General features: G+C 36.9%; 2 protein-coding genes and 1 long non-coding RNA gene across 10 annotated transcripts in view; 1 reads left to right on the top strand and 2 right to left on the bottom strand.

Annotated features, from left to right (window-relative positions):
• The window catches only part of MRE11 (MRE11 homolog, double strand break repair nuclease), a 78,028-nt gene extending 73,283 nt beyond the window's left edge, over nt 1-4,745 (bottom strand). For 4 of the 7 annotated variants that reach the window (XR_013404262.1, XR_003722726.2, XM_015115486.3 and 1 more), the window contains exons 1-3: nt 4,585-4,745; nt 3,684-3,808; nt 1,686-1,818 (exon numbers count right to left, since the gene is read on the bottom strand). Coding sequence is in view for 5 of the 7 variants with exons in the window: in XM_015115486.3 (XP_014970972.2) it covers nt 1,686-1,818; nt 3,684-3,703 (153 nt within the window). In the remaining 2 variants the exon portion in view is untranslated. The remainder of the gene's footprint in view (nt 1-1,685; nt 1,819-3,683; nt 3,809-4,584) is intronic. The other 3 variants (XM_077964214.1, XM_077964213.1, XM_028833912.2) reach the window with 2 other exon arrangements.
• On the bottom strand, nt 4,745-20,756 carry LOC144334446 (uncharacterized). The gene is made up of 3 exons (XR_013404263.1): nt 20,630-20,756; nt 17,438-17,512; nt 4,745-4,878 (listed from the first exon to the last, which is right to left on the bottom strand). It is a non-coding gene; the product is annotated as an uncharacterized LOC144334446 (long non-coding RNA).
• On the top strand, nt 4,902-10,734 carry ANKRD49 (ankyrin repeat domain 49). Of its 2 annotated transcripts, none has more exon segments than NM_001260919.1 (3): nt 4,902-4,936; nt 7,754-8,099; nt 9,213-9,863. In NM_001260919.1, coding segments are annotated over 2 exon segments (720 nt in total). In that variant the 5' UTR covers nt 4,902-4,936; nt 7,754-7,841; the 3' UTR covers nt 9,675-9,863.
• Nucleotides 20,757-22,639: the final 1,883 nt, after the last annotated feature.

Below are 22,639 nucleotides of genomic sequence, written 5' to 3' on the forward strand. Positions count from 1 at the left end.
TGCCATGATCTGATTTATTATTTTAAAAGTTCACTTTGGCTGCTATGCTGAATAGATGTATGCTGAGTAGATGCAGCAAAAAAGAATGGAAGCAGAAAGATGGAAGGGGACCTCCTGCAGGTCATGTGAAACGTGATCAAGCTTTGGACTAAGTTTATTAGCGTGAAGAGAGTAGTAGAGAGGCACCATATATATTTGGGAGGAAGAAATAAGGACCTAGCAGATAAACTGAAGAGAACTCTGCAGAAAAGTCAAGATTGGAGGTGTTAATTTGCAAGTCAACTTTTATGTTTATTCTCCAACTCTCTTCTGGGCTGACGTGTTAACTGCCTGCTGAAATTTTTCCCTGATTGTCCCATGGTAGTCTCCAACTCTAAATGTCTAAATCAGAAATTGTCACCTTCCCACATAAAGAAGTACCTCTTTCCTATCTACCTATTTCTATTTTTGGTACAACTATTCACCCAAACTCCACACATTTCAGAGTCACTGTCATCCCCTTTGCCCTTATCCCCACACCCTACAACTAACCAAAGTACACGAATCCTCTTTTTGCAGTACCTCTTGCATTCACTTCCTCTTTCCCATCCCTAAGGTCAACACTTCAAAAAACTGGTCTCTAATTCATGGTATTATACTCTGCTGCCAGAAGACTTTCTACTGCACTGGGTACAAATTTCTCAATCTGATATTTGAAGTCCTCATTAATGTAGCTCAAATCTTTACTTTTAGTCTCTCAGCATGCTTGCTAACTATGACCTGCTGGTGAGCCAAATTGACTACAGGGCCCCTAACATACCTTATACTGTCTTACCTGTGTCTTCACTCCTGCTTCACATGGATGTACATTCTCTATGCTCCCCACTGGCCAAAACTCTACCCTTCCCCCAAAGCCCAAGTTAAACACAACCTTTTTCATTAAGCTCATCTTGCTATTTGTTTTTTTTTTTTTTTGAGATGGAGTCTTGCTCTGTTCCCTGGGCTGGAGTGCAGTGATGTGATCTCGGCTCACTGCAACCTCTGCTCCCAGGTTCACGCGATTCTCCTGCCTCAGCCTCCCAGGTAGCTGGCACTACAGGTGCTCACCACCACGCCCGGCTAATTTTTTTTGTATTTTTAGTAGAGATGGGGTTTCACCGTGTTAGCCAAGATGGTCTCGATCTCCTGACCTCGTGTTCCACCCGCCTCGGCCTCCCAAAGTGCTGGGATTACAGGCATGAGCCACCGTGCCCAGCCCTCATCTTGCTATAATCTAAATGTGATCTTTTCTGCCTCTAAACTCACAGGAAATGCTACTTAGAATTTCCTTAGGGCTCCTATCACATACAACCTTGCATCTGAGGATTGTGGATATATGTCTTTCACACTAGTTTTCTTCTATGTCCACTGAAAGCAGAAGTTTTGACAGTCACCTTACATTTCAAGTAGACACTGCCACAGGATCCTGCATTCAGTAAACACCCCAAAAAATTTGTAAAATTTAACAGACTATCTACAAAAGTAGCTCCTACTTGAATTTAAGACACAAAGCACACAAAATCAACTTTGAGCTTTTAGTATATTGATACTCAAGCAGGCAAGGTAAGCACCTGAGCTTATAAAACAAATCTGTAATTTTAGAAGGAAAAATAATTTGTTGACCAAGGGAATACGGTAGAAAGTGCACAAATATAAACCACACTCACTTCATTTCCCTGGGCAAGTCTTAAAATTTCATCGAGTGTTACAAACGTATCGTTTCCTCTGACTGCATCTTTCTCCATAAATCCAAGATGAATATCTGTTGCAACTAAGATTTTAAATGTGTTTTCATCATCACTATATTAAGAAAGAAAAAACATTTAATATATTAATAATTCATTAAAAGGATATTCAAACAAATTGAGACTGAAACTTATAAAATAAATAATAACAGTTATGGAGTAAAATCTTTTTTTCAGCCTTAGAGTTCATCTGAAAATCTGAAGTATTCAACATATATTAACATTAGTTTTCCTAACCACTAGTTCAATATAGAACAAATGTACATAAATCTTTACAAGGTTCTATAACTGCTTCAAAAATTTACAACCTTGTTATACCCACTTTTACAAACTCATGTAACCCATGCCCGAAAGTTTGCTTGTTTTCCTCTTCTTAGAAAACCAAAGAGGTTTTGACACCTATATCTAAACTTGTTATTTACCTGACTTTGTACTCTTCCAAGAAAATCAAAGTTAATTTTAAAAGCCTTCCTCTAAATTTATAAGTCAATTTTATACTAATACGCTAATAACTTACATTCAGGCCCCTGAAGACACTTGCTTGACTCTACTCTCTACAGAGTTAGATTTCATTAAAAAAGTTGGCCAAGTAACAAAACAGAATTGTTTCAATTTGAATTTGGTAATATTCAAAGCTACTTTAATGTGAAGTAGCAATGTAATAGTTATTACATTGCTAGTTATTACATTGCTACTTACACTAAAGTTACACTAAACTTTAATTGCATAAAATACTTTTATTTCTATGATCTCATCTCAACCCTCATAGATGAAGAGTCAGGCATTATTGTCTCTGACAAATGAGAAGGCTAAACCCAGAGAAATTAACTGTTTTATCACATAACTAGTGACAGAAACGGGACTAAAACCCATCATGAAAACTCAGGCTATTTTTAATAAACCACAATGAATTTTTTTAAAAAATCTCTGCATATATCTCCAAAATTCAAATCTTTACAAATAAGAGATATTTCCAGAAACGATTCGTCTTCAAAAACTTCAAAAATGATATGCACACAGTTCTGACAGCTATCTCCAAAAAGGTAGGTCAGAATACTTTTCAAATCACAATACTACATGTTTCTGTAGCAATTTATGAAGTATTTTCACATGAATTCTCTCATTTAAGCCTCAAAATTAATCTGAGAAAGGTATAATTATTCCAGTTTTACAAATGGCAAAATTGAGGCAAGGCTCAGAGAATTGCTGACTGGCCCAAGATCACACAGCTAGTAGCGTCCAAGGACTTGAAACTAGGATAAAAGACTACAAGTTTAAAGTCTTTCCTACATAACTTTTTTTTATGATCTCGGCTCACTGCAAACTCCACCTCTTGGGTTCAGGTGATTCTCCTGCCTCGGTCTCCTGAGTAGCTGGGATTACAGGCATGCGCCACCGTGCCTGGCTAATTTTGTATTTTTAGTAGAGACAGGGTTTCATCATGTTGGTCAGGCTGGTCTCGAACTCCCGACCTCAGATGATCCCGCCAGCCTCAGCCTCCCAAAGTGCCCATAACTTTTATAGTCCTTTTATTTATTCCCATTTCATTCAAATTCATTTCCAGCTTATTTAATACTAGAGGATTTACTCTAAAAATCTTAAACAGAACTGCATTGACTAATAAGAATTTGTCAGGAAAATTGAATAACTTCAATAATTTAAGACAAAGCCTAAGAACATAAACTTAAAACTATATCAATAGATCAAATTACAGCAAGACTCCAATCTATCGCTGCATATTAGTTTCTAAACAGATAAATATTAAAAACATTCCAAATATCCTTTTTGATGACTAGTATTTCTGTTCATAAGCAGGTTCTTTATTTACTGCTTATTAAATAAGTTTTATTTTATTGTGATCACAGTTGACGAGCTTTAGAAACCCAAAATAACAAGGGATTCCAGAAGTATGGTGCTTACAGAGCATCTGCAGTACTCATTTTTAAGGTCAGTCAAGCTCCTCTGGGACCAGGTTCTTCTCCAAGAACCCCTCGGTACTGTACTCAAATGTCAGAAAATGCACTCGATTCCAAATTCTAGAAATTCTAAAAACAAAATTACATTATAAAACACATTTTTTAAAAAGCCTGCACGTATTTAACCAACATGATTTACGCTGCACAAGGTACAGACGTCTTAAGCAGACTGGCAAATCTAGAAGTCTCATTTTCATCTAAACACCCATTATACTTTAATTTTTTTAATGAACTAAGCATAGAAATAATACATCTCCAGTGCCATCCTAATTTCACCAGGATGATTAAACTCCTATTTTCCTTTCCCGTGCTCTTATGGGAAATTAATGTATGCTAAACAAATGGGCAAAAAGGATCACATATGGTTGTGGTTCAACACACAAACAACTCTAGATGTGCAGATATTTTTAAGTTGCAGGCATAGGTTCCTCTGGAGAACGGAGGCAATCCTGTATTTCCTGCTCAAACACACGATTTTTTTTTTTTTAAAGGACCTGGCTAGTTTGGAAAAGGGAAGGGACCCGCGTTTAAAGCGAGTGCAAAAAACAAACACGTGGTCTGCGGAGGAACATCTTTAGGCACCAGCAGGATGACTGAAAACAGCCAGGTTTGGGGAAGAGTGGCTGCCACCGCGAGACAACCCCCACCACATCTGGAGCTCCAGATTCCGTCGGGATTCCAAGCCTCAACACGCCCTCACCGCCCGGCGCCTGGAAATCAGAACGCAGAGCCCGCCAAGACCCCTCCCCGGCCCACTCGGCCCGTTCTTTCCGAGGTTCCAGTTAACTCTGGGCTTCAGCCTGGGAACCTGCAGAAACAGGAGACGAATGCGATTCCTAAATTACCCCACTCCTGGACTCTTCAAAGCCCCACAATAGGGACCTGAGGCTGTCTTCTTTCCAGGAAGAAAGGGCAGGATCCGTGAGAAGAAAACAACACGGTCCAAACTTGCCTCTGAGAACCCACAGGGCCGTAAACCTGAATTCCGCGGGAGAGAACGGCGTCCGTTTCTCTCGCGACACTTCATGGGAAACGTAGACGCTTCAAGTCCAGTTCGGTTCTCATTGGCTATCGCACGCCGTGAAGGGGCGGGGAAAGTAGCGGCGAGGCCCCGCCCTCACGCAGGAGCCAATCTTGAGCTGCCGAGGAGACAAACCCGGAAGTGAGATGCAAGGCGGCGATTTTCCCTTCTGTCAGGTGGGTAGTTACTCCCTGTCCCGGACCGCGCTTTCTGGTGGACCCGCGCCATCTAAGAACTCCTGAGCCAGTGCGGGTGGGTAGCCTGTGGACACAGGCCGAGCCCTGCAGGTCAGGCCGCGTCCTGGTCCCCAGGTAGGGCTGAAGCCGCTTCTCCGCTATTGGCTATTTAGAAGGCCTCAGGCGGAGCTCGCGGGCCTGTGAGTTCCCGGCCCGTGGCAGAGTGTCGAAGCTGGATCCCCTCTCCCTCCCTCCCACTCGCCAGACTCTCTACAGGTGTCACCCATAGGGCCTTGAGTTCAGCACAGCTGCATTGCTTTGTGCTGATAACAGTAAGATGTATAGTGCAGCGAAAAATAATGTGGAACTTTTGAATTAGAACGTCTGCCCTTTCAGTTCCACTGAAGGGTCCTTGATCTAGGGCAAGTTGTTTTATCTATCTGAACCTCCTTCATCTGTAAGGTTTATACTCCCCCCACCCCCATCACTGAGTTGTTTGAATATCAGGAATATCATCATCAAGTAATCAGTTTTGTTTTTAACTGTGAATCGGGTAGATGCGCCTAGGTTTGGCTTTTTAAACTAAATATACCAGTAAAATTTTATATATAATTTGTTGTATCTGAATCTGTAAACTCAAAATTTATATAAAGGGAGTTTTTATTAAAAGGAAAAGCATGTTGAGGAAGAGGATAAGATCTGTGGTATAAGGTTACTATATTTGATATAGTTACAAGTGAACTTTTATTTTTTAGCCTCTGTTAAGTGTTTAATGAATTGATGTATGGTCACTTTTGTGTTGCAAGGTTCAGGAATTAGTTTGAGAATCAAAGAAAAAGTGGAAGCTCCAGGAGAATTAATAAAATACAAAGCGATTCTGATTGGGTGTCTCTGATTCCAAGGGTAACTGAAAAGCCGGATTGACCTTAGGAACACTTTAGTAAAATTCTTACATTTTACAATAAAGTAACAGGTCCAGAAAAGTTACTGGATGTGAGTAATAGATTTAAACTTGAGTTTAGTGCTATTGCCACTAGTAATAAAATTTAATACCACATTAAGATTGTATACTGTTAAACTTGTGAGATTAGGTACCAGAAATCAGTATCTTGGGGGTATGCCTAACTCTGGAACTTCTCAGAATCCATTCCAGGCAAAATCAAGCGACAAGACTTTAATTAAATATAATGCTACACATACTTAATGCCTTCTATAGACAAGTAGGAGATATAAATATAAGTTAAATGTGGTCATTATCTTTAAACTTATAATCTTTTAAGGGGCAAAAACAAGAACAAAGTTAGTGGTGAAATACAATGTAGCACCAAAAAAAGTAGAAAGCAGAAAGTGATCTAAATGAGAGGATCAAGAAAGAATGGAAGAGATAACATCTGAGAAGAGCCTTGAAAGACTGATAAGATTTCGACAAATAGAGTTGGGAGGCTGGGAACTGGTATTTTTAAACTATCTATTGGTTATTCTCCTTTTCTGTAATTGATTAAGGTTTATATGCTGTGTAACTCTTTAAGCTGATACTGGTTTATAAATTAATATGACGGCTTAACAGAATAAACATCAGTTCCTTCAGGAAGCCTTCTTTAATCCCTTAGAACTAGGGGAATTATGAACTTCCTGTATACTCATGGTTTCTAGATAAAGTCTTGTAGTAGTACTTACCATGTTGTCTTTGCCAGTCACATGACGTCTTTGCCAGTCACCTACACTAGAGTAAGCTTCCTGAGGATCTTGCTCATTATTGAATCCCAGTACCCAGAAATTGACACATACCAGACATTCTATTCATATTAGTTGAATGAAGGAATGAATGACAGCCAAAATTCAGTTGAAAACAAGGACCTAACTAAGAACTATAGTTGCCTATCAATAAATAGGACTACTTTTTAAAGCAGTGAATTTTCCTAGGCCTGAAATTATCAAAGTAGACATAGGATAATTAGTGTAGATGTTGTGATAAAGATATCTGCTCCAATGAGAGATTGGGACAGATGTCCTTTTGGGGGCTAACATCTTCAAGAATCCCTGATTCTTCCAAGTAGTTTTTTTAGGAATTAGAAGTTTTTATTTCTGCTCTATATTATCTGTGTGTCTAGTTTATAAAAATCTTGAATGCACCTTCTTCACTGTATTAGTTATACTTCAAAACCTTCAAGCATTCATCACTCTTAGCATAATACCATCATACCTAAACCAGTAGATTAAAAATAATAGTTATGGCCGGGGGCGGTGGCTCAAGCCTGTAATCCCAGCACTTTGGGAGGCCGAGACGGGCGGATCACGAGGTCAGGAGATCAAGACCATCCTGGCTAACACGGTGAAACCCTGTCTCTACTAAAAAATACAAAAAACTAGCCGGGCGAGGTGGCGGGCGCCTGTAGTCCGGGCTACTCGGGAGGCTGAGGCAGGAGAATGGCGTGAACCCGGGGGGCGGAGCTTGCAGTGAGCTGAGATCCGGCCACTGCAGTCCAGCCTGGGCAACAGAGTGAGACTCCGTCTCAAAAAAATATATATATAATATAATAATAATAATAGTTATATAATAATATAGTTGACTTAGAAGAAAACAACGAAAGTAAGAAGCGTTAGACCACTAAAGATCATCTGTGATCTAATAGTGGTCTAACGCTTCTTTCTTTCGTTGTTTTCTGTCAGCACCAGTATTTAGTGTATGTAAGGAATACCATAAGAAAAACAAGAGTTTACACAGGGTTTAATTGTATATGTTTGCGAGACTTATCTATGCAGTTGATAAAGCCTGAATTATTGTTTTACTAATAACTTTTGTATTTGTGTTTTCAGGTCTTGATGAACAAAGCAGTCATAATTTATCTCTAGGAAGATTATACCCTGGCATTTGAAATGCTTTTTATTTAGAATAGTAGTAAAAATGGAAAAAGAAAAAGGAAATGATGATGGAATACCAGACCAAGAGAATTCCTTGGATTTTTCTGAACACTTTAACCAACTTGAATTGTTGGAAACACATGGACACCTTATTCCTACTGGTACTCAAAGTCTTTGGGTAGGCAATTCTGATGAAGATGAGGAGCAAGATGACAAAAATGAAGAGTGGTATCGATTGCAAGAAAAAAAAATGGAAAAAGACCCAAGCAAATTGCTTCTTTGGGCTGCTGAAAAAAATCGGGTAAAAAAAAAAGATTACAGAAGGAACTGTGACAGTAGGAATAGCACTGGGTTCAAGCCAGAAGGCCTGCCTTTACTGTTATGGCCGTCATACCTATCTCTTGATTGTGAGGACCAAATGAGACAATGTACATGAAAGCACATATTAAGCTGCAAAGTGTCATGCTAGGTATTATTTGGGGGTTTAAGGATAATTATCTAGAAAGATAGCAAGCAATCATCTATATTTTAAAATCATTTATATAAAGTCATTAGGATCATTTAGGAAAGAGGATGGAAACTAACATTTATTAAATACTAACTATACCAGGTACCTTATTACATTATTTAATCCTCATGTATCTCTATAAGTAATACTCTTCTCTTTTATAGAGTAAGAAATTGAGATTCAGGAATATTAATTTGCCCAGGATCATCCAAGTGGAATGAACATCAAAAGCTTATTCCCTCTGCTTGGCCACTTCCACCTAATTTTACTAAGTTTCCCCATGTCTGTTTTAGTAAACTAATAACTAAAAGGGTCTTGCATTTTTAAATAGCTTTTTAACCCAAGAGCATGCCACATTTAACCAGAGGCCCATAGAACAAACTAAAAATTACAACCTAAAAGGATGTTTCTAAGGTTGTATTGAGAAGGAATTGAGCTCTTAAATCCCTAGAATTCCCTATTAATACTTTATTCTTTTGTTAAAAGTTTTATTTTTAAAAGTTTCATACAGTGTGTATATTGGTGTGATAATCCAATAGAAAAATCAAGCAGTTATGTTTTCTTCACAGATAACATATAAAATATTAAATACAATTAAAACCTATGATATTCATTGGACTGAAGCTTTTATGCAATGAACCTTAGTTGGACCAGGAGTAAGGGTATGGTTTGATATTCAGAGAATCTCATTCTTAGAAGCAACAAAGTATAGTTAACACTAACTTGTTCATTCTCACACCAGTAGTCCTCTACTCCCAAAAAAGAGATCTTAAATTATTTTCATTTTAAAGTCATCTGCTAACAAGTTTTTATTCAACCTAATTAAATCTAACACCACAAGAAAATTTTGTTTTGGTTATTGTTTTGGTTTGAGTTGAGTTGAAAGATTTCCATTTTTCTTCTCAGCTGACTACAGTGCGGAGACTACTTTCTGAAAAGGCCACTCATGTGAACACTAGGGATGAAGATGAGTATACCCCTCTTCATCGCGCAGCCTACAGTGGACACTTAGATATTGTCCGGGAGCTCATTGCACAGGGGGCAGACGTTCATGCAGTGACTGTGGATGGCTGGACGCCCCTGCACAGTGCTTGTAAGTGGAATAATACCAGAGTGGCTTCTTTCTTACTGCAGCATGATGCAGATATCAATGCCCAAACAAAAGGCCTCTTGACCCCCTTGCATCTTGCTGCTGGAAACAGAGACAGCAAGGATACCCTAGAACTCCTCTTGATGAACCGTTACGTCAAACCAGGGCTGAAAAACAACCTGGAAGAAACTGCATGTGATATTGCCAGGAGGACAAGTATCTATCACTACCTCTTTGAAATTGTGGAAGGCTGTACAAATTCTTCACCTCAGTCTTAACAATTCTAGTAATTTTCTTAAGTTTCTAAGTACCAGTGCCTCCTTTGTGTGAGATGTAAAGTATTCCCATAATCAAAGTTGACGTCAAACATCTTACTACAAAAATTCAGTGATATTCATTATAACATTCTTCCAAGTGAATTGCCTGACTTTGATGTCAGAATGTATTTAAAAGTAATTTGCATATATATTTAATGATTTCTGTGGAGTTCGTGATTTTTTATCAGAACTAATTTTAATGTGTGTATACTTAAAAACTTGACACGGGTTGTACAGAAACTGATATTTTTGGTGCTGATCCAAGAGAGATGTATTTTTAAATATCCCACATCCTGGATCTTTGTTGAGTACTTAGTATATTGACATATATTTTTATAAGGTGAGGTAACTCAGAACTTAATTTAGAAGTCTTAAATATTCTGATACAATTTAGCTGTCTTCTCTACCTTACCATAGCCAGTTGCTTTCACTTTAAACTAGAGCAAGTAACGTATAGTGGCTTGCATCTTCATAAGTTAAAGAAAAAAACAGCAAAAAAGCTAGATCTTTGTCTTTTAGAACACAGACCATTTTCAGGAAAGCAGTTAGCGAGGTGTTTAATTCATGAATATTGTATACTGCCTCCCCTACCACAATTTACACAATCCTGTGGATAGTCCTACCTCACCCTGGTCAACCTACATGATCCTTATGCTAATGGCAAATCACAATGACCTTGTAGACATGCACACAACTATACCTTTGTCCAACAGATCATAATATATCTGCTATCCAACTGGTTTTACATGCCTAATCCTACTGATTGGGGCACTGCTCATATAGTCTCTCAAGTTCACAGGAAATGTTGATTTTCTAAGGTCCTCATTTTTACAAACTATACAAAGCCTAAGTGACAAGGGAAAAGGAATTAGTCTAAGAGTAAGGGGATGATGATTATATTGAGGCTAAAACCACAAAGTGGCTCAGGCTTAAAAAAAAAAAAAAACACTGTGGATAATGACAAAAAGCATAAGTAAAAATATTTGAGAAAAATAAAGTAGAAGTTTTCAACAACACAAAAGGCATGAATTCATTTTTTACCTGTGTATGTCTTTCTTGGATCCAGAACATTATTCATCCAGCGTGCACTTAGTTATTTAATATCTACTCTCTCAGTTTCTCCAGCAGCAATTTTGCATTGTGTACCTAGCCCCTCTGTGATTGTTCCCAAAGTTTTGTCTTCTCAACATGAGAACACTCTAGGGGAAGAGAACTAAACCAATTGCTCTTTACTTCAGTTAAATTTTTTAAATGTCCACCAAGGCTTATCTCTTTCAAGCCATCCTATGTAACCCAGTCACCCTAGACTAAGTAATAATGTTATTTAATGAAATATTAAATATTTATTTTTGGTTAGAACTTATTAGATGATCTCAGAAAAGTCAGAGATAATACATGAACTGAATCATCGTGGCAACAGGCTCTTGAGAGTTAGTGCTTTAGTTTATGTTGTGAGCTCTGCCTAGGGAGATGCTTTGTGGCAGAAAGAGGTTGCTTTCTGTTTGATCTGGCCTAAGTTAGTGACACCAAATGACAGGTACAGCTGACAGGCAGTGATGATAGAATAAGACCTTATTTATCCAAGCAGACTGCTGAATGAGGCTGCTTAGCCTGAAAGTCACAGAGCTGATGGCTCCTTTCTCATTTGAGAATGGATTGCACCCATGATTTTCCATGTAAACTTTCCATTTAAGTATGAAGCCAAAGAAGTCTTGTTTCCAATAAGGACCTAAGATGTGTCTACTCCCTTGTTTTCAGACCTCAACACTCACTGATGCTAGAGAGCAAATTCTACATATAAGACAAATCCCACCCCTGAGGGCAGAATTTGTATTGTCTGCTTCATTTATACTTTCCAGAACATTTAGTAGACTGCTCTGTCCACAGAAGGCAGTTACTAATTGTGCTTTGAGAGGATTACTTCTACTTTCCAGTGTAGGCAGGCTAAATAGCTCAGTTTGCAAACAGAATTTTCTCTAATCTTGAAAAGCCTGTATGAAGACTTATTAAAAAATGAAATCTGAGTTTTTCATAACTAAGGGCTTAATTTTGATTAACCTATGCTTGAGGAAGAGATAATTTTTGTGAATGTTCAAGGTTCATATCATAATTCTTAGGCCTAAAGTGGAACTAGTTGGCTTTGCTTTTATGAATCTTAAATACGCTTTTCCAGGGAGCCTTCCAACCCACAGCCTACCACAGTGGTGGGATTTAAAGTCTTTATACTATAATATGAAGACATTTATTTTTATTATTTGACATCTATTATGTTATCTAACACTATGCTGGAAAATCATGATCAAAAGAAGCCCAGAGACTATTCTGAGATTTATGTCCTATACCAAAATGAAATCTCTGGATCAACTTTTGATTCCTGATCAACACATATACCATCTTGACCCTACCTGCACTGGCTCTAGGAATTTATGCAACTACCTACGAAATAAGATCACCAAATCCTTGATTATGTCTTTCCTGTAATTTGTTTATCATAAGATGCTCCAGTCCATCTGTAGGGTTGCTAGATGACCACTCAATTTGTTCAATATGAAATGCTTTCTCTAAAGGATATTTAAGGTCTATGCTTATTAAGTTCAGAAGAGAGTAAACCAAGAAGGATTAAGTGTAGCTGATTGATGTTTTAAATTCCTGGAAATTTCCCTTTGAAACTCCAAAATTTTACTTCTCAGAACCTAAATGGAAATGATCTAAATCAGTGCCAACACATAGAAACATGTGGGCCACATATGTAATTTTATGTTTTTAGCATGACTATTTTAGATACCTCATATAAGAGGACTCATGCAATAAGGAGAGAATTGCATTTTATGGCACACAAACATAGATAAGCAAAAATCTTAGAAGTGGAAAATCATAAGAGCAATATTAAAACAAAAACAGGTAAAATTAATTATATGTATATATATTAGGATAATACATCCAAAATATGAAAGAAATATTTTAAAATTATTCAGATTTTTTTTTATAGTAAATCTTCAAAATGCAGGGTGTATTTTAAAGCACATCTGAATTTAGACTAGTCACATTTCAAGTTCTCAGCCATGTTTGTCTAATGGCTAGTCCATTGAAAGCACAGATCTACATGCCTGAGTCATTCCCTGGAGGCAAAGAAGGATGGGTTACACAGAGCATTACACTTTGAGTGAGACAAACTGAGTTCAAATCCTCAGTGCCACCTGTGGGTGACTTTGGGCAAAAAAAAAAAAAAACCTCAATTTTCTCATATGTAAATCAGGGATAATGTCTATCTTGTTGTAGGCTAGTTTGTTATTTAAATGTAAAAATCATATGGTGTAATTTATTTTGTCAATTTCTTTAATACTTTAAAAATAAATTTCAATATGAAATACATTGAAATCATATTGTTTAAAAAAAAAAAGCTACATGTGTTTATCAATGTCCTCCAGTCATCTTTTATGTAATGCATGAATGAAATCATCTGATCTTTATGAACGTTCTTATTGGTACACCAAACCTCTGTGACAATAGCTAACAACTGAGTGCTCACTGTAGGCCAACTATGCTGTATGTGCGTCGCTTGTGTGATACCATGTGAGCCTCACAACAACTCTCTGAGATACATATCATTGTACAAAAAGGAAATCAGGCTTATAGAACTTACACGGATTGCCCATTGTCATGCTATGTGCGCATGATGGAGGTTTGTCTATCTGGTTCTACCACCTTTCCTCTTCACCACACACTAGTATTTGACATGTATTTGTGAAGTTGATTAAAGAATGCATCATTTGGTGCATGTGTAGTGTATTTTCTTACGTTCCCAGAAAGCTCATGTTCAAATATCACAACTTTTTACCTGTGGTGTTTTTGAATATTATCTATATACCACCAGTTAGTCTGTCAATCATAATAACCAAAATTCCATTTTCTTAAATATTATTTTTATGTAGTTTATTTACAGTAGGGTTTGAGGACATAAAAATTACTATCAGGAGCAAAAGCAACTGCGTTTGCTTTTAAAGGTGCAGTTTATATTTTTTGAATTTAGTTACTTATATCTACTTTTAAATATGCTTGCCATTTATCCACATATAAAGTATATGTTGTACATAGGCTATAACTAAATTTATTTAATTTTTTTTTAATTTTTGTTTTTTTTCTTTTTGAGATAGACTCACTATTGCCCAGGCTAGAGTGCACTGGCACGATCTCGGCTCACTGCAACCTCTGCCTTCTAGGTTCCAGTGATTCTCATGCCTCAGCTTCCCAAGTAGCTGGGATTACAGGCGTGTGCTACCATGCCCAGCTAATTTTTTGTGTTTTTAGTAGAGACCGGGTTTCACTATGTTGGCCAGGCTGGTCTTGAACTCCCGGCCTCAAGTAATCTGCTGGCCTCGACCTCCCAAAGTGCTGGGAATACAGGTGTGAGCCAGCATGCTTGGCCACTAAATCTATTAATTTTATTCCCCTTCCATGTAGGATTCCATACATGTGTGCAAATTTCTTGTTTTGTTATTGTGTGAAGAACACTTAACATGAGATCTGCCCTCTTAAAATTTTAGTGCATAGTATTTTTTTATCTATAAGCACAATGCTTATAGATCTCTAGAATTACAGAGATTCTAGATTGTACAGCAGATCTCTAGAAATTACTCATCTCGTATAACTAAAACTTTATACTCATTGAATAGCTACTCCCCATTTTCCCTTGCCCCAGATCCTGGCAGCCACCATTCTACTTTCTGTTTCTAGGAGCATGACTATTTTAGACACCTCATATAAGAGGACTCATGCAACAAGGAGAGAATTGCATTTTATGGCACACAAACATAGATAAGCAAAAATCCTAGTAGTTGAAAATCCTAAGAGCCAAAGCAATATTTAAAAAGAAAACAGGCTCACACCTGTAATCCCAACACTTTGGGAGGCCAAGGTGGGCAGATCACGAGATCAGGAGATCAAGAGCATCCTGGCCAACACGGTGAAACCCCATCTCTACTGAAAATACAAAAAAAAATAAAAATTAACCGGGCATGGTGGCACACCCCTGTAGTCCCAGCTACTCGGGAGGCTGAGGCAGGAGAATTGCTTTTCCTTGAATCCAGGAGGCGGAGGCTGCAGTGAACCAAGATCACGCCGCTGCACTCCAGCCTGGGCAACAGAGTGAGACTCCGTGTCAAAAAGAAAAAGAAAACGTTAAAGTCAGGATTTTTACAACCTGATTTTAAGACTAGCTATGAAACAACAGTATTGAGACAGTGTAGTATTGGTGGATGGACATGTGGATCCATAGAACAGAATACAGTCTAGAAATAAATTCAGATATAGATGATCAATTAATTTTTGACAAAGGTGTCAAGGAATTCAATGGGACGTTCTCTTAAACAAATGGTGCTGGAACAACTGAATATATTCTTGGAAAAAACATGAACTCATTTATAGGCAGAAAGCAGTTCAGTGGTTTCTTGGTCACAGGGACAGAGGTTGGACTACAAAAGGGCAGAGAGAACCTTTTGGAGGTGATGGAAATACACCATAGCTTGATTGTGGTAATGATTTTGCAGGTGTACACAACTGTCAAAGTCACTGGGTTTTAAAGAGTAATGTAGGGTTTTTGTATATAAATTATATTTTTATGAAGTTGATTTTTAAAAATAGATATCCAGAAATAACTCATTTTATTCTTTTATTATTTTCCATGGCAAGCATAAGATGAACTCATCCTCAAATTCTAGGGATATATCTTCAGGGGGGGCCTGTTATTTAAAAAAATACATTTCACCAATTCACTGGAATTTTAAAATTCCAAGTAACACATCCTTTATAATCAGAAGGTGCAATCTCTCCATTAAATGACAGAATGGGAAACAAAATAATTGCTTTAAAATAATTAGTCCATTTGGCAGGATTCAAGAAATTTGAAAAGATAGCTAGTTACTATATAAGAAGGATTTGGTTGGCTTTTAATTTAAATCAGGACTGTTAGAACCTAAAAGAGGGTACCAAAGTGGTTTTAGCATCTACTTTTCCAAAGAAAAACGATAGCATTCAATGTCCCATTGTTTATTACTATATAAGAAGGATTTGGCTGGCTTTTCATTTAAATCAGGACTGTTAGAACCTAGAAGAGGCTACCAAAGTGGTTTTAGCATCTACTTTTCCGAAGAGAAACGGTAGCATTCAACATTCCATTGTTTATTTGGTTGTGCTGTAAGACAAACTGAGATGATTTCTTGAGACCTGTTTTAGATCTATAGAATTAAGCACAAGTAACATGAAGTAACCTATTTACTCTGGTAATATACTAAAACTTTTTATTTCTTTAAGACTTCATTTTTTTACATGAATGTGTAACTTTTTATTAGAAAACTTCAGTCTTGGGTTTTGTCTCCATCTAGTGGTCATGTTGGTCTTTTCCATTTACAGTCAGGCTTGGGTCAATGATGCATCGCCTACACTGACAGTGATCTCATGAAATTATAATGGAGCTAAATATATCCTATCACCTAGTGATGTTGTAGTTGTCATTATGTCATAGCACAACACATTACTCACATGTTTGAGGTGATGCTAAATGTAAACATACCTACTGCACTGCCAGTCATATTTACATACAACTATGTACAGAACATAACACTGGATAATGATAATAAACAACTATGTTACCGGTTTATGAATTTACTATAATATACTTCCGGTCATTATTTTATGGTATTCTTCCACTTATTAAAAAAAGTGAACCGTAAAACAGTTTCAGGCAGGTCCTTCAGGGGGTATTCCAGAAGAAGGCATTATTACCATAGGAGATGACATAGGAGTAACTCCGTGAGTGTTATTGCCCCTGAACACCTCCCAGAGGACAAGATGTGGAGGGAGAGGACAGTGATCATGATGACCCTCTGTTGGCCTAGACTAAGTATGTGTTTGTGCCTTTGTTTTTAACAAAAAAGTTTAAAAAGTAAAAAAATATATAAATAATGCATATTGAAAATACAAAAAAGCTCATAGAATGAGGCTATAAAGAAAAAAATAGTTTTGCATAGCTATACAAGGTGTTTGCATTTTAAGCTAAGTGTTATTACAAGAGTTAAAATGTTTTTAAAAATTAAAAGTTTATAAAGTCAAAAAAGTACAGTAAGCTAAGGGTAATTTATTATTGAAGAAAGAAAAATATGTTTGCATAAATTTAGTGCAGCCTAAGTCAGTAGTGTTGATAAAGTCTATAGTAGTGTTCAGTAATATCTTGGGCCATCACATTTGCCCACCACTCACTCACTAACCCACTCAAAGAAACACCAAGTTCTTCAAGCTCCATTTATGAAGTACACACTCTACAGGTGTACCTTTTAAAGTCAACTATACCATATTTTTACTGTACCTTCTCTATGTTTAGATTTCTTAAGATACACAAATACTTTCCTTGTGTTACAACTGCCTACATATGCAGTATAGTAATATGTTCTACAGGTTTGTAGCCTAGGAGCAATAAGCTATACCAAGTAGCCTAGGTGTGTAGTAGGCTACGCCACCTAGGTTTGTGTAAGTGCATTCTGATATTTGAACAAGGATGAAATTGCCTAGTAACACATTTCTCAGATACCCCCATCATTAAGTGACGTATGTGTAATTGAAATTTTTAAAGGATAAGCCAACTATCCTGGGGTTTTTTCATTCTGTTTTTGTTGTTCATTTTTAGTTTTTTTGGTAAGGATTGAAAAACTATGGAGTACTATGCTTATTACCTGGGTGATGACATAATTTGTACACCAAACTCCTGCAACATGTAATTTTCCCATACAGCAAATGTACCCCTGAACCTAAAAAAAAGTTAAAAAGAGAAAAATGGAAACCACAGTTCATACCTAAAACAGTACCTTTCATACTTATTTGCATCAGTAACTTCTTTCAGAGAATATGCATTGGTATATAATTGAAGACACACATATAACGATTGGAAATAAAAAAAATCAAAAGCCATTTAGAAGGAGAAAGAAGGAAATAAACCACCTAAATCAATATTGTTACTAAAATTGATAGATTATCTTTAAGGTTTTTGGTAATGAAGAAAAAAGAGGAAGACAGTAATTGCTTTTTTTTGTTTGTTTTTGAGAGAGGGTCTTGCTCTATCACCAAGGCTAGAGTACAGTGGTGCGATCATGACTCACTGCAGCCTTGAACTCCTGGACTCAACTGATCCTCCAGCCTCTGCCTTCTGCGTAGCTAAGACTACAGTGCAAGCCACCACGCCCAGCTAATTTTTTTATTTTTCTTTTATAGAGACAGAGTCTTGCTATGTTGACCAGGCTGGTTTTAAACTCCTGGCCTCAAGCAATCCTCCTGCCTTGGCCTCCAAAGGTGCTGGGATTATAGGTGTGAGCCATGGTGCCCAGCCTTTCTTTATGTTTGTTTTGTGCATATTTTTTAATTTGATCAAATAAACCACATTTTTATGAGTAAAAATATTTTTAGACATTTTTTCTAAATAAAATATTCTTAATTTTTGTATAATTTTATAGAACTATAGCATACACAAAGTAAAATTCAGAAATCTTCGTGAATTCTTCAAAGTGAATAGGGTTATGTAACTATCACCCAGCTCAAGATCTAGAACATAATCAGCACCTCCAACAGCTACTTTGTGCTTCTGCTCAGTGTTCCCTCAAAGGTAACTACAATCTAACTTTTATTTCCATCATTTAGTTTTGCCTACATAAATATAGTAACTTATGTATATTTTTGCGTTTGGTTTATTTCACTCAACATTACATCTATGAGATTTGTCCATTTCTGCATGTAGTAGGGTTTTGTTCTTTTTATTGATGTATTCTGTTATACGAATATGTAATAATTTATATATACATGATATTGTTAACTTTTGGTGGGATTTTGCATTGTTTACAGTTTGGGGATTTTATGAATAGTGCTGCCATAAACATTCTAGTACATGGTTTTGGTGTACGTACTATACCTTTCAGTGCATATCTAGTAAAGCCTGCTGAGCCACAGGATGTACTTATATTCCACTTTAGTAAAAACTGCCAAAACACTTCTCCAAAGTAGTTGTACCAATTTACACTCTTAGCAGGAAATGAGAGTTCCGATTGCTCCACATGCCCATGGCTCTTGTTACTGCCAGGTTTGTTGATTTTCATTTCTTTTTTTTAAATAGCCATTCTAGTGGGCCTGTAGTATTAGCTCATTGTAGTTTAATTTGCATTATCCTGGTGACCAATGATGTGAAGCAATGTTTTTATGTGTGCTGACTGACCACTTGGATCTCCTCTTTCATGAAGTGCTTCATCTTTCTCCATTTTCTTTCTGGGATGTGTCATTTCTTATTTTTACAAGTTCTTTATATATTCTCAATACTAGTTATTTTTGGGATATATGCTCTCTCAGTCTGTGGCTTGCCTTTTCACACTCTTACTGGTGATTTTAATGAAGAGAATATCTTAATTTTATTTATTTATTTACTTTATAGAGACAGGGTCTTGTGCTGTTGCCCAGGCTAGAGTGCACTGGTGTGATCATAGCTCAGTGCAGCCTCAAATTCTGGGGCTCAAGCAATGCTGCCTCAGCCTCCCAAGTTGCTAGGACTACAGGTGCATGCCACCATGTGCAGCTAATTCATGTATTTGTTTTTGTAGAGACAGAATCTTGCTATATTGCCCCAGGCTGTTCTCAGACTCCTAGGCTCAAGCCATCCTCCTGCCTCGGCCTCCTAAAGTGCTGGTATTACAGGCATGAGCTACAGCATCTGGCCTGAGAATATCTTAATTTTAATGACCTCTAATTTATCTATTGCCTTCTTTTGATTGGTGCTTTTGGTTTCCTGGTTGAAAAATATTTGTCTACCCCAAGATCATGAAGGGTTTTTTCATTGTTATACTCTAGAACCTTTTGTGTTTTACCTTTAGTGCTATTTTGAGTTGATATTTGCATTTGACACATGGTAGGAGTCAAAGTTCATTTTCCCATATTAATATCCAATTTATCAATGCCACTTATTAAAAGGAATAGCCCCTCACACACACACAAATACACACACACTACATTGCAGTGAAACTTTTGTCATTTATCTGGTGATCATATTTAGTTGGGTCTGTTTCTAGACTCTATTTTGTTTCATTGAGCTATCTTTGCCCCAATACCCCAGTTTTAATATTTTGGCTTTATCGTAAGTCTTATTATGTGGTAGTGTAGATATTCCAACTTCACTCTTATTTTTCAAGGTTGTTTTGACCATTCTTGCCCACTACATTTACCTTTTTTTTTTTTTTTTTTTGAGACGGAGTCTTGCTCTTTCACCCGGGCTGGAGTGCAGCGGCACTATCTCGGCTCACTGCAACCTCTTCCTCCTGGGTTCAAGCCATTCTCCCGCCTCAGCCTCCCCAGTAGCTGGGATTACAGGCACACACCACCACACCCAGTTAATTTTTGTATTTTTAGTAGAGACGGGGTTTCACCACGTTGGCCAGGCTGGTCTCAAACTCTTGACCTCGTGATCCATCTGCTTCAGCCTACCAAAGTGCTACATTTACTTTCTAATTTTAGAATCTCCTTGTCAACATCTATTTTAAACAACCCTGCTGAGATTCATATTGGGATTACATGAAATTTCTAGATCTAGTTGAGGAAAATTAACATCATTGTAATATTCGGTGTTACAGTTCTTGAATATACTGTAATATATTTCCGCATTTATTTAGGTATTACTTTTTGTTGATAATGTTTTAGAGTATTCTGTTGGAATTCTTTCTCTCTTTTTAAAGATTTATTCTTAATGTATTTTTTGGCTCTCAATGCTGTTATACATGTTACTGTCTTTTACATTCCATTTTTAATTTTTTTTACTATATAAAAGTAACATTTATTTTTCTCTATTGACCATGTGTCCACTGGCCTTGATAAATTTATTAATTCCAATAGCTTACCTGTACATTCATTTTCTTTTCTTTTCTTTTTTCTTTTGGAGACGGAATCTCTCTCTGTTGCCAGGCTAGAGTGCGGTGGCGCGATCTCAGCTCGCTGCAACCTCCATCTCCCAGGTTCAAGCGATTCTCCTGCCTCAGCCTCCCGAGTAGCTGGGACTACAGGCATGCGCCACCACACCCGGCTAATTTTTGTATTTTTAGTAGAAACGGGGTTTCACCATGTTGGCCAGATGGCCTTGATCCCTGGACCTCGTGATCCACCCGCCTTGGCTTCCCAAAGTGCTGAGATTACAGGCTTGAGGCACCGCGCCTGGCCTGAATTTTCTATGTATACAGCCATGTTGACAGCTAATAACAGTTTCATTTCTTCCTTTTTAATTTTTTTAATGTGGTAAGTTATAGAGTATTGATTTTAAACAACCTTGCATTCCTGCAATGACCAAAACTTGATTGTGATGTATTATCCATTATTTAACATGTTACATTTGGGTTACATTTGCTAATATTTTATTTAATATCTGAATTGATCTTCTTGAGAGACACTGACCTATCATTTTCATTTTTAGTAATGTTCTTTCAGATTTTGGTATAAAGATGAGTTGGGAAGTGTTAACTTTTTTTTTAATTCCTGCAAGAGGTTAGATAGAATTGGTGTTATTTCATTCTTAAATGTTTGGAAGAATGTACCAGTGAGGCTTTTTCTTTGTGGAATGTGTTTTAATTTTAAATTCCATATTTTTAGTGGTTATATTTTTATAACTACTTCTATTAAAGATATATTTTTTCTTGTGTCTCTTTTGGAAACCTTTTAAGTAATTTATTTTATTTAAATTGTCAAATTTACTAGCATCAAATTATTCAAAATATCTTCCTATCTTTTTAATGCCTGTGAGATCTTTAGGTATAGATTTACCATTTCTGATATTGGTGAAACTAATCTTAAGTTTAGTCTGTGAAAACTAACAAATGATAGTTGACAGAATGAACAGCATCTTTAAAAATAGTTTCGCTTAAAATTCAGAAATATTTCTTATTTGACTTTTTCCCATTGGTTCTTGATAAAAATTAAGAATATAATGTTAAAATAGCATCATGAGTCAATCAAATGAAATCTAGGTGTTTTTGCTTTCAAATTATATAAACCCATATTAGGTAAGGATATAATGAGTATAAGTCATTTAGAATAAATTTTTGGAAATTATTTCTGCCATTTGAGTTGCCATAACTCACCTGTCAAATTATTTCAGCCATATGGACTTCTGATAGGTGAAGGGCTCAGCAAAAGCCAAGGCATGTTGGCAGTAACATAGCTGGGTAAGAATGGCGATGAATTCACTCCAAACATATTAGGTGAAAGTTATACACACGCATACACACACATCAACAACTCTGTTCAAATCAAATCTTATGCAGAATGTGAGCTCAACTACATAAGGGCAGGGATTTTTGTATGTTTTGCTCATGGTTACATCCTTAGCACATATAAAAGCTCCTGACACAAAGCCATCATTCAGTAAATATGTATTAAATGAATGAGGAGTGCCTGAACTGCCTGGAGAAACACTGTGGGTACTGGGGAGCAGTTTGAAATTGAAACTCCTGTTAAGAAAAATCTCTCAGAAAATCTCTCAGAAAATAGTGCAAAAATACAGAGATATAAAAAAGGAATACAACCTTTACACACAACCTTTTAATTGCCTCTCTCTATATATATAAAATATAGATAGATATGTCTCTACAGAGAGAGAGAGAAAGAAAGAGAGAGAGAGAGCGCGATCTCCTGCTTTTGCTATGTGAGCTGCCTGTTCCTCCTTTGTCTTCCACCATGATTGTAAGTTTCTAGAGGCTTCACCAGAAGCCAAGCAGATGCCAGCATCGTGCTTCCTGTAAAGCCTGCAGAACTGTGAGCCAATTAAATCTTTTTTCTTTATAAATTACCCCGTTTCAAGTATATAGCAATGCAAGACTAGCCTAATATAATTGTGATAGTAATGTAAACATTAAATATTA

This window comes from Macaca mulatta, chromosome 14, assembly GCF_049350105.2.
Source record: "Macaca mulatta isolate MMU2019108-1 chromosome 14, T2T-MMU8v2.0, whole genome shotgun sequence".
NCBI classification, from domain to species: domain Eukaryota; kingdom Metazoa; phylum Chordata; class Mammalia; order Primates; family Cercopithecidae; genus Macaca; species Macaca mulatta.